At 37.8% G+C, this 11,955-nt stretch overlaps 1 protein-coding gene across 1 annotated transcript; it reads left to right on the top strand.

Annotated features, from left to right (window-relative positions):
• The first annotated feature begins 4,175 nt into the window (after positions 1-4,175).
• On the top strand, positions 4,176-10,735 carry LOC122989651. Its single transcript, XM_044362662.1, has 6 exons — positions 4,176-4,810; positions 6,389-6,521; positions 7,747-7,964; positions 8,073-9,152; positions 9,256-9,424; positions 10,095-10,735. Exons 3-6 carry the CDS (start codon positions 7,754-7,756, stop codon positions 10,219-10,221), a joined length of 1,587 nt encoding a protein of 528 aa, XP_044218597.1. The 5' UTR covers positions 4,176-4,810; positions 6,389-6,521; positions 7,747-7,753; the 3' UTR covers positions 10,222-10,735.
• Positions 10,736-11,955: the final 1,220 nt, after the last annotated feature.

Raw genomic sequence — 11,955 nt, 5'->3', positions numbered from 1 at the left:
TTGACAAATAAATACACTGTTCTGAGTAGAAGCCTTCCTATTGTAGGTCTATTGAACTGCATACATGTGCACCAGTGTTGTGGCTTTTGTAGTTAACCCTTTAACATTCAGTTTCATTTCATTTTCTCTTTAAGTGTCTTTAGGGACACCTTATTCTGCATTGTTTGACAGTATCACATATGTATTCTTTATCAGCTTGCTCCAGGTCTCCACTGAAGCTACATGATGCTTACAGTTTTTCAAACCAAAGCCTCCATGTGTTTCAATGGAAATATGTTTTGTGCGTCACTCTGGAATATCTCCTTGAATTTAAAATAAAATTCTGTGGGTTTGAACAATGTTTGTGGGATTAAAGGGGTTGATTCATTTACAAAAGAAAAAAAATACTATTTTAATTATCTAAATGTATTTAAAATCTCTGTATAGCCCATTAGTCAACATTTTTGCTTTAAAAATTGCTATGTATATGTACAGACTGCTGCACATGAGAAACAAAAGATATATGATCTAGTATATATTGCATTGTTGTTCATTAATATAACACCTTGAGTGTGCACAAGTTTGACTTTTTACTTCAGTGCTTCTGTAGGGGTTCTGGCAGCTCCTACCTTGATGTTACCTCACAGAGAGAAAAAGGAAGATATTCGTTTGCAGATATACACAGTCAGCACAATACCTAACAGTCCCTTACAGCGCATACAGTGGTATATTGCAATTAACGAGCTGCGCGCGCGCGCGTGTGTGAGACTGTTGAGGAGAGTTGGAGGGCAACAGCAGTGACGTCAGGGTAAATTGAGACAGTGTGCGCAGAGCGTTGTTGACAGCACTGTAAACAGCGGCCAGGTGGAACAGTGCTTTTCAAGCGACTGCTTTTCATAAACAGATGGGCGCTGTTTATGGCTGCTACACCTCTTTGTTGAGTGAAGATATAATTACAGATTAGACAGGCTGAGGTAATTGGAAGTTGTGCAAACAGTCTATCTCTTTTATTTTGGCAAGTTCCCCTCTTGAGCTGATAGGTTGAAGAAGGTTTTATCTGCATTAGGTTCTCTCAGGTCTCCTACTGAGGCTGCTGTTCACAAAAAACATATACAGGTGTTGGATTAGAGGATGGTATAGCCAGATATGGAATGTACTTATCTCTTTGTCCAGGTTTCTGTAGTATTATTACTCAGATCAGTGGAGGAAGAAGTATACAGATCCTTCAATTAAGCAGTCAAGTAGAAGTAAAGAAACATTTTGAGCAAAATTTACTTTCTACTATCTAACAGCCAGGGTGCAAAGTGTAGAATGGCCTGTAGCGCTAGGCAGTATATAGATTATAGTATTGGTTTGTTATTATGTATTTGGCATTTCCTGTTGCAGCTGGTTGAGGTGCAGCTAATATTGACTACTTTGTGTACTGTACTCTTGAGCAGGTCAGTCTCTAACAGTACAAAAGCGCCAATCTTATGAAGACAGTTGTGGCTATGATTGGGTTCAAATATTTTCTTTGTGAAGAAATCTTTATAGAAAGAATATTTCAACCTGTTTTCAATTCAAATGAACCTGTCTAATGACATGACTGTTGCTTGAAAGTATATCACTTCAGTAGAAAACATTCTGGAATATTATTATTGCACTGGTGTTTTGTGGAGTTTTCAAAAGTTTTGATAAAGGGATTAGGACTCAATTACAGATTTTGCAAGGAACAAATGCATCACAATTTAAAAGGTGATTATATTTTATGAAGAATCATAATTAGCAAAATAACTAGTAATATAAGCTTTTCTTAAACACAGTGTGGTCAAAATTAAAACATTTCCCTCTGGCATATAGTGGAGTAGAAGTATATGAAATGGAAATACTTAAGTATAGTACAAGTACCTCAAAATTGTTGCCTTTCAAAACTAGAGTTAGGTGCTTCACAAAATACAGTACTATAAAATATAGGTGCAATTTCAGCATAGAGAAACAGAGATAGAGACACAGAAGTTAAGTAAAGTACTTGAGTAAATGTACAATCCATCAATAAGTCAGACATGCCTCAAGATGATAACTCTTCTTTCCAAAATATTTCTCTCCTCTTTACCTTCCAGTAAAATTCATCTAATATTGGCATCTTTGAAAAGTAAAAACACTAATTTCCTTTTTGTAAGTGTTATTATATTTTAGATATATTTAGGTCAGAAAATGTGTTCCAGCTTCACCGAAAAAGTCTTTAAATACATGGCTTTGCTGTGGGTTGAACCTCAGACCTATGAGGATGCAATGGTGTGACACAGAAGTGGTGTATTTATCTATGTGGTGGAGAAACTGAGTGTTTGAAACATTCTGGACATACAGGCCAACTGCAGATAAGTGGATTCTGCTGCAGGAGTGCTTTGAGAAGTGTCTATAGACGTTTGAGGTCTGGGTCACCAATGGAATCTACTGTAACTGCTGTGAATCTGTGCTAAATACAGCTGCCATCATCCTCAAAGGAGCAAGCTATAAACCTTGAAAGCCAACTAAGCCCACAGGCAGGGAGTATTTGATACTCAAAAGATATACAGGAGTATTTCTTTAATTGTAAATGCCTTGCCTGTCATACAGTACTTCATACTGCATGATGGACAATTGTAGTAGTCAATAGAATATCATGTGTCAGGAAATATAGCTGACATACAGTACACATGGAGCAGTATTGTTTGGGGATTAAATTTGACAAGTGTACAATATGAGAAAACAGTCCTACAGTGCTACTGACGGATGTTTGTATAGAAAAGTATTCATCAACAGTTTCCTCTAAAGCAGTCCTATGGCTTGCATCCTAATCATGTTTTAATTTCTGGCTTGTTTCTCTTATGTCAAAACACTGCATGGTTCGAAATATGAGGCAAAAGGAGGCCTTCAGCTCATCACCATCATCCTTCAAGCTTTTGTGCATTTACGAGAGCCTCCAGTGTTTGTCAGTGAGAGCAGACGCAGCTGGGGCTATACTCCTATTCATGAGCCATTTCTCCCGTGTCTCAACAACAAAGCAGAGCATAAAAAAGGAAAACTAAACCACAGGAGCTGCCAAAGCACAGAGTGAAGGTGGTGAGAAGTCTCTTGGCAAGCTCATGAATTTGTTTAGTCTTTTCAACTACGGATGCTTTGGACATGGCAACAAAAGTTGTATATACCATTTTGCTTTACTGTATGTTTGCCTTTGGTTTCTGTCTTCTCCTCCTCCATCGCCCTCCCACACTCTCTGTGCTGTGGTCCATTAGGCTGTCTGTCCACAGTCAGAAGTGACTTTGACATTTGCTGAAACGCCCAGTGGAGTGTTCAGGCTTGAAAGGATATCCAATGCTTTGACCCAAAACCACTCGTTTCTTTTTCTTCTGCCTTTCCTTTCCATCAAAAACTCCTTTGTGACATTGTGCGCTGGCATGTTGGTTCTCAGACCAAAGCCTGAATATATTTAAACTTCCACCAATGAAAGACACCCCCTCCCCACCATTACCCCGACTCACACATACAGACACCCAGACACGACAACACACAGTCATGCACATAAATATCACACTGAGATGCAAAACACACAGATACAAAAAAACACAAAAGGGACCCAGTGTGAAACCATAACTACTGCTGTCCTGCACTTTCAATGAGACTTCAATGTTTTATGAGCACACCAAAGACAAGATAGCTGAGGGGAATCCACTGGTGGTGAATTCTTATTTATAACATGAAAACAATCACAGCCACTGTCATCCATAAATATTGTAAATAATGATACAAAATAAGACAAAAAAGAGAAATCTGTTCAATTTTTAAAACTCAATATGGCCTTAAACTATGTTATCTTTAAAAAGACAAGAAATAACAATGAACCTGGATTAATATTCTTGGTTAACTGAAGTATCAGTTCCCAGCTGTAAATAATATACACTGTAAAAAATGACTGTGAAATTTACATAAAAACTATGTAAAATCCCTACAGAAAAGTATTGTAAACTCAAAAACATATATTTTTTGTTTAAAGTACAGTGAATTTTTGGAAACTATTAAACAGAATGTTTTTGTTATATTTACAACAACAATATGTGATTACAATCAAATTTATTTGTTAAAACTACAAATATTGGTAACAAAAACAGAGAAATACTGTAATACTCATAACAAAACAATTTAGTTAATTTCACATGCAAATATTGTAAAAACTATAGTTTTAGTCAGTTGTTTTAAAAAATACAAATATATGTAAGTCACTTTACAAGTTTATGCTGTAATTTTAACATGATTGATAAAATGATGCAAATTGACGTAGGCCTATTTAAAATGTTTTCACAAAAAAGTTTTATTGTGAACCTGAGAGGTTACCTATCTATTTAAATATAAAAAATATACAATTTTAATAACATTGCATTTATAATTTAGGCTATTTGTAGCATATTGTAGAGTGTGTGTATAAGACATTCAAATTATTGATATATGCAAAGTAACACTGTTCAGTCCTAATCCTTGTATGCTTTATGTTTCTTTTAGTCTTTATCATTATCATTTTCACAGGCTAAACAACCTAACAGTGCCACCTCTAACCACTTGTACTTTTACTCTCTCATTGTGCACTGAGTCCTCCTAATTTTGAAATTTAAAAGTGCGCAGCTGAAGTTCGTCTCTGATTGGATAATGACGTGAGGGCGGGAGAAGCGCGAACCATTAGCCGTTAGCGTCACTAAGGAGCCAGTGTGCAGTCTGCAGAGCAGAGAACGGAGCAGAAATCTTCGGACCACTTCATTTTAAAAGATTTTAGGACAAATCTACAAGTTTTTTGGAGGGTCTGTGGCTGTTCAATTGGAAGGTAAGCTTCATATTTAGGCTACTCTTTTTTCGAGACCAGACGAAAATGTGTGCTGAAAGCTAGCTAGCTAGCACCAGTCCATATTTAAGACCAGTAACGTTAGCTCAATGTGTGATAACTTAATTCAGCTGAAAAGCACAGGCAAACATTTGAAATCCTAAAAATGATCACCTGCGTCTTTTGTAAAAGCAAATTTGTTACATTAAGAGGCTATGTACTGCATTGCAGAGTACATAGGAATGAGCCTCATTGTCTTTTCAAATGTGCTGGCGCCAACTGTAGTCAAACATTTACCACTTACTCAGCTTTCAAGGGCCATTTTTATCGTGTGCACAATGCACCTGCACCGCAAGCTGCTCCTAAAGCTGTTGTTGCGGATTTAAAATGCGCAGTTTCATTATGTGCCCGCAATTTACACACGGTGAAAGAGCTAGTGTCTCACTTAAATGATCATTTTGGAGAGGGCAGGTCTGTGTCATGTCCAGTAAGTGGTTGTAAGCATGTGTTTACAAAAAAGTCATCATTTACTTCTCACATGTGTAGGAAGCATAAAGCATGCTCCCCTGATGGTATTGATGACATGTACAAGGAAACTCGCCTTCAGCCCCCAAATGTCATTGCCAGTACAGATGATTCAGAAAGCACACATGAAGCCATGCCAACAGCTAGTGCAGCCAGTGATATGCCAGAGAATGATAGTCAGTCTTATCTCAGAAACATGTGTCTCTTTTACCTTAAACTGCAAGGACAGCTGCTTATTCCTGCCTCTACTATACAGACTATTGTTGAGGAGATGCAAAATGTGCACGAGTTAGGTCAAGCCTACACAATAACTAAAGTAAGTTCTTTATTAAAAAATGATATGAGCCTATCAGATGAAGCAGTCACTAAAATATGTGACTGCATTAAAGAGTCAGATTTGTTCTCTGCCTGTCATCAGGGACAATTAAGAACAACATACACCAGAAATCAGACATTCACAAAAATGTTTAAGTACACGGAACCCCAAAAAGTGCTATTGGGAATGGATGAAAACATGACACAAAAATTTGCGTACTACATACCAGTGGCAGAAACTCTGAAGAGCTTTTTGCACTCCCAGTTATGGAGGAATGCACAGCCACAACAGTTTGGAGATCCTGATGTAGAGGTTTTTACGGATTTATATGATGGAAAAATTTTCAAATGTCACCAGTTCTTTAATGAAAACCCTGAAAGCCTCAAACTGATTTTGTATCAAGATTCATTTGAAATTGTGAATCCCCTGGGTTCTGCTAAAAAGACACACAAAGTTCTTGCAGTTTATCTTTCATTAGCAAATTTACCCATTCATTTGCGTTCAAATACTGATAATATGTTTTTAGTCTTGTTGTGTGTTGAGAATGACTTAAAGCGTTTTGGAATAGCCAAAGTTTTCTCAGAGTTGTTGGCAGATCTGAAATCCTTGGAGACAGATGGAATAAATGTAGATGGAAAAACAGTAAAAGGGGGTCTCTACTGCATTGCTGGGGATAACCTTGGTTCTCATTGCATAGGTGGGTTTACAGAGAACTTCAGCCGCTCTCAATATTTTTGCAGGTACTGTGACATCACGAGAAGTGAGTTTGAGGCTGATCCAAATGCCTGTGGTCCTCCACGCACCCCAGAGACGTATGACACAGCTGTTGCTGATCTCCAGGCTGAAAACATCCAAGACGTCAGAGGAATAAAGGTAAACTCTATCTTTAATACCCTTGAGTCTTTTCACGTATCCCAACCTGGTCTCCCGCCTTGTTTAGGTCATGACCTCTTTGAAGGAGTCTTGTCATATGATCTAGCACTGTACTTGAAGAACATTATAAAAATGAAAAAATGGTTCACATACTCACTCTTAAACAGGCGCATCAAACAGTTTAAGTACAAAGGATCTGAAGCACTCACAAAGCCATGTGCTGTCAAACCTGACGGAGCCAAGTTATCAGGGCAAGCCATTCAAAACTGGAACCTTCTGAGATTGCTACCAGTTTTGATTGGTGACAAAGTGCAAAATCATGAGGATGAAGTATGGCAGTTAGCTCTCCAGCTAAAAGACATTGTGGATCTTATTTGTGCTCAGAACATTTCCTTGTCCCAGATAGCATATCTTGACATTTTGATCCAAGAATATTTGGAGTTGAGAAAGATGATGTTTCCTGAAATTCAACTCAAACCCAAGCACCACTATTTGCGCCATTATTCAGCACTGTCGTTGAAATTTGGTCCATTGAGGAGATTATGGACGCTTAGGTTTGAAAGTAAACACAGTTATTTTAAAAGATGTGCCAGACACTTGAAAAACTTCAAAAATATTTGTCAAACATTGTCAGAGCGTCATCAGATGTATCAGGCATATCTTTTAGCTGGGCAAGAATGCAGTAAACTACTGCAAGTGAAGGACAGCTGTGCGTTTTATCCCAACCTCTACAGTGACGCTATTAAACATGCAGTCAGGGAGTTAGCCTTTTCAGAAAGCAATACCACAGTTGCCACAGATATTCAGTACAAGGGCACTGCATATAAAAAAGGACAGTTTCTTGTGTACAGAAATGATGAGTATATGGAGTTTGGTGAACTTCTACTCATCTTGATTCAAAATGACACATCTGTGTATGTTTTGATGGATATCCACAAAGGCATCTTCCTCTCAGAATACCATCTGTATTCTGTGACAAAGGACAGTCTTGGGTTACAATGTATCAACATTAATGACCTGCCTGATTTCTATCCTTTGGTATCATATATTCTTAATGGATTCCAAGTCATTCCACTAAAACACAGTATTGTGGCAAAATAAAGTCCAATTAAAGCTGTTAATTGGACTGTTAGTTTGACATTAATATAAGTGTTACCTGATGCATGTCCCTGTTCTGTTAAGTGTATGTACTGTATATTTTTTCTGTTCTGCATTTCTTCTTCAGTGTAAATATGAGTGACTCAGGGCGAACCTTCCTAGATGTCGCCATCATGGAAGCCCTACCAGAACTTCAAGTAGTAAACAAAAACATCCTGGAAGAGCACTTGCAGTCCATTGGAGTCGAGACGTATGATGATCTACGCTTCGTAACGGAGGCTGATTTGATGACAGTATTAAGACCTGTACAAGCCAGAAAGCTTCTTTCTGTTTGGAAACAGAAATGTAAGTAAAAACACCACAACACACAGCTATTCAACAGCAAAAGCAGACATGGACATTGTGTAATATTGTACAATGTGAATCATAATCTTATTTTTTTGTCATTTAAAGACCAAACTCCCGAGAACAGCTCACTATCATCTGTGGAAGCCTCACCTACCCAACTGCTGTCATCGCTCTCTGTTTCACCCCAAAGTTCATCGTCAACCTCCTCCAGCAGCCTAGGACTTGACACACAGTGGGAAGACAACTTTGAAATTCCATGGAGTAAATTTCCTGAGGAAGTGATGGATTCTTTGGAGAGGGGAAAAAGGCCAGGCCCAAAACTGAGGAGGCAAATGGTCCGGATTGTTGTGACTGAGATGATGGAAAAATGCCCCCATGTAGGTAAAAAGCATTCAACTGATGTTGCAAAGCAAATGGTGGCAAAATATCCCAATTCTCTGCAAGATGTAATAGAGGGCGATATTGTTGGAACAGGCTACCATTCCCTTGTAAAACAGCTGCAAAACAGAATCGAAAATGTGAGGCGCACTTCAACACCCAAAATAAGAAAAAGAAAACATCAGGCTGATGACTCAGACCACACAGATGAGATCCCATTAGAAGAGAGAGCAGCAATGCAGGACACTTACGGATGCATTAAATGGAATGTGAAATTTCTGCCCCGTGAAGAAACTCAAGAGAGCCAGCACCAAAAGAAGGAAAAACTCAAGGAGATGTTCCAACAATCTGATGCCAATCCAGAGGAGGTAAAATGTCTAATGAAGTCCACTTTTTACACACAGCGTCAACATGTCAACCAGGGAAAAAGTATCAAAAGCCTTCGAGAGGAGTGGCCATTTTGGTTTGACGAACTTGGCATGTCGGTCCACTTCAAGGAACTCACTGGGATTGACCTCAAAGAGACATTCACGCGAAATTTGGATTTGAAGGGAAAAAGGCTTCTCAACTACATGACCACAGTTTATGTCACCAAGAGTAATAAGTTCCTTCAGACTTATGCAAGGCTTCAGAGGATGCGGGGACAGCAGAGTGGCTGCTCAGATGATGTGAAAGAGATGGTCCTGCTTCTGCTCAGCTACTTTGATGAGAAGGAGGAGTCCATGTTCTTCCATGTAGAAGATACCTGTCTGGCAGAAGAGGTCCAACTGGAGCAAGTGCCTCTGACACCTACTGTTATTGTCTGTGGTAAGTCTGTTTCATATCTCTTTTTTTTAATTGCACTGTTTATAGAATCTGTCATGTGAGTGCAGCGCTTATTAATATAACCTGTTAAATAATTTGTTCATAGGACAGTCCTGCTATTCCTCAACAAGGTACATGCTGAGTCTGGATCGGAACCTCATCAACACAAACATCTCCTCCTTCATTTCTGCATTGTGCCTCATGTTCGGGAGCTACTTCTGTTTCAACATCCATTATCCATCTGAGCTGGCTTCAACTCTGGAGTTTCTTCAAAGGTGAGTAAACATGGCATGGCATTTCTCAGACCTGTACTTTAATTAAGCCTAAAATGGCTAAGCTACACAAAAACTGCCTTAATAGTTCCTAGGGCCAAAAACTGCCCCATTGAAACCCATTAAAACCACTATTTTTGATCCCACGTTTATCTTGACAAAAACTAATGCATTCCTTTATGTTAAGATTTCGGTTTGGACCACAGGCTTTCAATTTGTAGTTTTTATATTTGTCCATCAGGTGGCACCACTTTTACCCATTCAAAGCATGCCGCAAAGTTTCACACTTTTTATTGTTTTCTGGAAGAAAAGTGTGTGTGCTATTGATGTCGGATAATGTTGTGTATGTGTACTCACTAAATGCATTTAATGGAAATTATTTAGTTTTTTTTGTATAAAAACAGCATTATGTAGAGTTATGTAAACATACTGGCATTGAAAGGGTTAAAAAGCTAAAAATATAATTAATATTTGATATGTATATTTCAGACTCTAAAAGAGTGACATGTTTAAAGTAGAAAAAAATATCAAAATATACTATTTTTATAGCAGTTCATGGGAACAAGCCACGTTTTGGCTTTAAAAACATCCACGAAGTAAATAAGTTAAGAACACATGAAGTTTTTTTTTTTAACTGATCAATTAAAATGCTTAATATGCTTTTATTCTACAGGTGTTTTTTCTCGATAAACCCAGAAAAAGGAACTAAGGTGGAGAATAAAAACTCGAAGCGTCGTCTCAATCTGAACCCTCGAGTCCTCACCCTGATCCAGGACCTCTCCGATCACGAGTGGCGTTAAGCCTAAATATGGACTCCTTCTGTGCACTCTGACTGTTTGTTTGAGAAGAGGTACTGTTACTTTTCGCTTTGTTCAATCCACAATGTGTATTATGGTAATTAAGGCACAACGTAATTTTTGTTATTTTGCAAAAATACCTTAACAAACGTGCATTCTTATTTTGAGGGGGTACGCCTCTCCACAGATCTGACCTGTAACTTGGCCTGTTGGCATCACGTGATTGTCTCCATGGAGATAGATAAGTTTTATGCCATACTGTGGAACATTCAGAATGTAAACAAAATTTTGATTGAATTGGGTTGTTGTTGTGTGCCTGACACTTAAACTTTGTTTGTTAAAGTTTGTTAAAAATGTCCAGATTTAAAGAGGCTAATCTTCTGGAGTATCTCAACTTGGATTCAGTCATAGTTCAAGAACCATTATATGTAGCTTCTTTGCATGTTGTATCTGTTGAAAAAAATGCATCCAGTTGTTTACAACTATTATTGCTGTTAAATAAATTTCCCAAAAGTGATATTTTTCTCTCGTCTTTTCTCAAGATGTATTTTTGCAGGTTTATACGTAAATTTTACATTATAACTTGATTATTAAAACATAAAAACACAGCATATTTTGAAGAGATTTTATATATAATATACAGAACCATTCCATTTAAAATGCAGAGTTTTACTGTTGTTCTACCGGTTTAAATTAGTTTTTGTTTGATATTTCCCTGTTAATTTTATCATTTATTGATGCACAATTAGCAGTTATTACATGTAAAAAATACAGGAAATGGTCTATTTATATACAACACCGTTATGTGAAATTAACAAAAAAAAAATTGTAGACTTAACAGTTTTTTAATGTGATTCAGCCGTGATTTCATTCACTGTAAATCAATTTACATATTTCGTCTGTAAAGTTGTCTACTGTGCTGCTGTATTTTTTACAGGAATTCTCTGGTAACCACAGCTGCCAGCGTTTTCCTGTAAAAACAACAGTTTTTTTTTTACAGTGTAGCATTTACCCATACGTGTTAGTCCAAATGTAACAGACACACCTTGTATGTGTAGTCATGTCCTTATATGTAAGTAAATAATGTATGAAGGAGATGTAGGTAAGTTCTTTGATTGAGCAGACATTGGCTGTCAAGCTAAAATACTTTAAAATGGAGTTTAATAAAAAAAAAAAAAAAAACACTTTTTTCCCCCTAGCAATATGGGCCGATTAATTCTTGCACATATTGAGCGGGTGACAAGTTTTAGGAATAGATTTTTTTAAATAAAGCAGGTCTTCCAAATTATATCTAGCTGCCAAAGTGACAAACAGACAAACTACAGAAAAAATACTGACCAGCCTCTAACAACCAGCCAGTGGTTGGTGTTAATTTCCCACTCCGGCAATAACTTTTTCACATAATGACTTACAGCAGATCGGGCTGGACTTAAGAAATTACCTGGTTCTTCTTGCAAAAACTGTGGGGCAGGGGTGGCATCATGTCTGCTCCACAAATAACAAGTGTCCAGAGTGACCGTCAAAGCAAAGATGGCATATGTTTGAGGAGGAATTCCCTTAAGAACATTTTTTACCCTTTATGAGACAAGCTCAGCCCTCTCCACCCATCCATTATAAATGGACTCTAGCGTCACCCGTGTGCCTCATCCCTCTCTCTGGGCAGTCAGCGTGAAATATTCACCTGTTCCACTCCTTCAGGAGAGTGGGGGATTAATGGAAATAGAGGAGCTGAGGGAG

Source organism: Thunnus albacares, chromosome 9 (assembly GCF_914725855.1).
Source record: "Thunnus albacares chromosome 9, fThuAlb1.1, whole genome shotgun sequence".
Lineage (NCBI taxonomy): Eukaryota > Metazoa > Chordata > Actinopteri > Scombriformes > Scombridae > Thunnus > Thunnus albacares.
The sequence above is the reverse complement of the archived record's forward strand: the minus strand, read 5'-3'. Positions and strand labels throughout refer to the sequence as shown.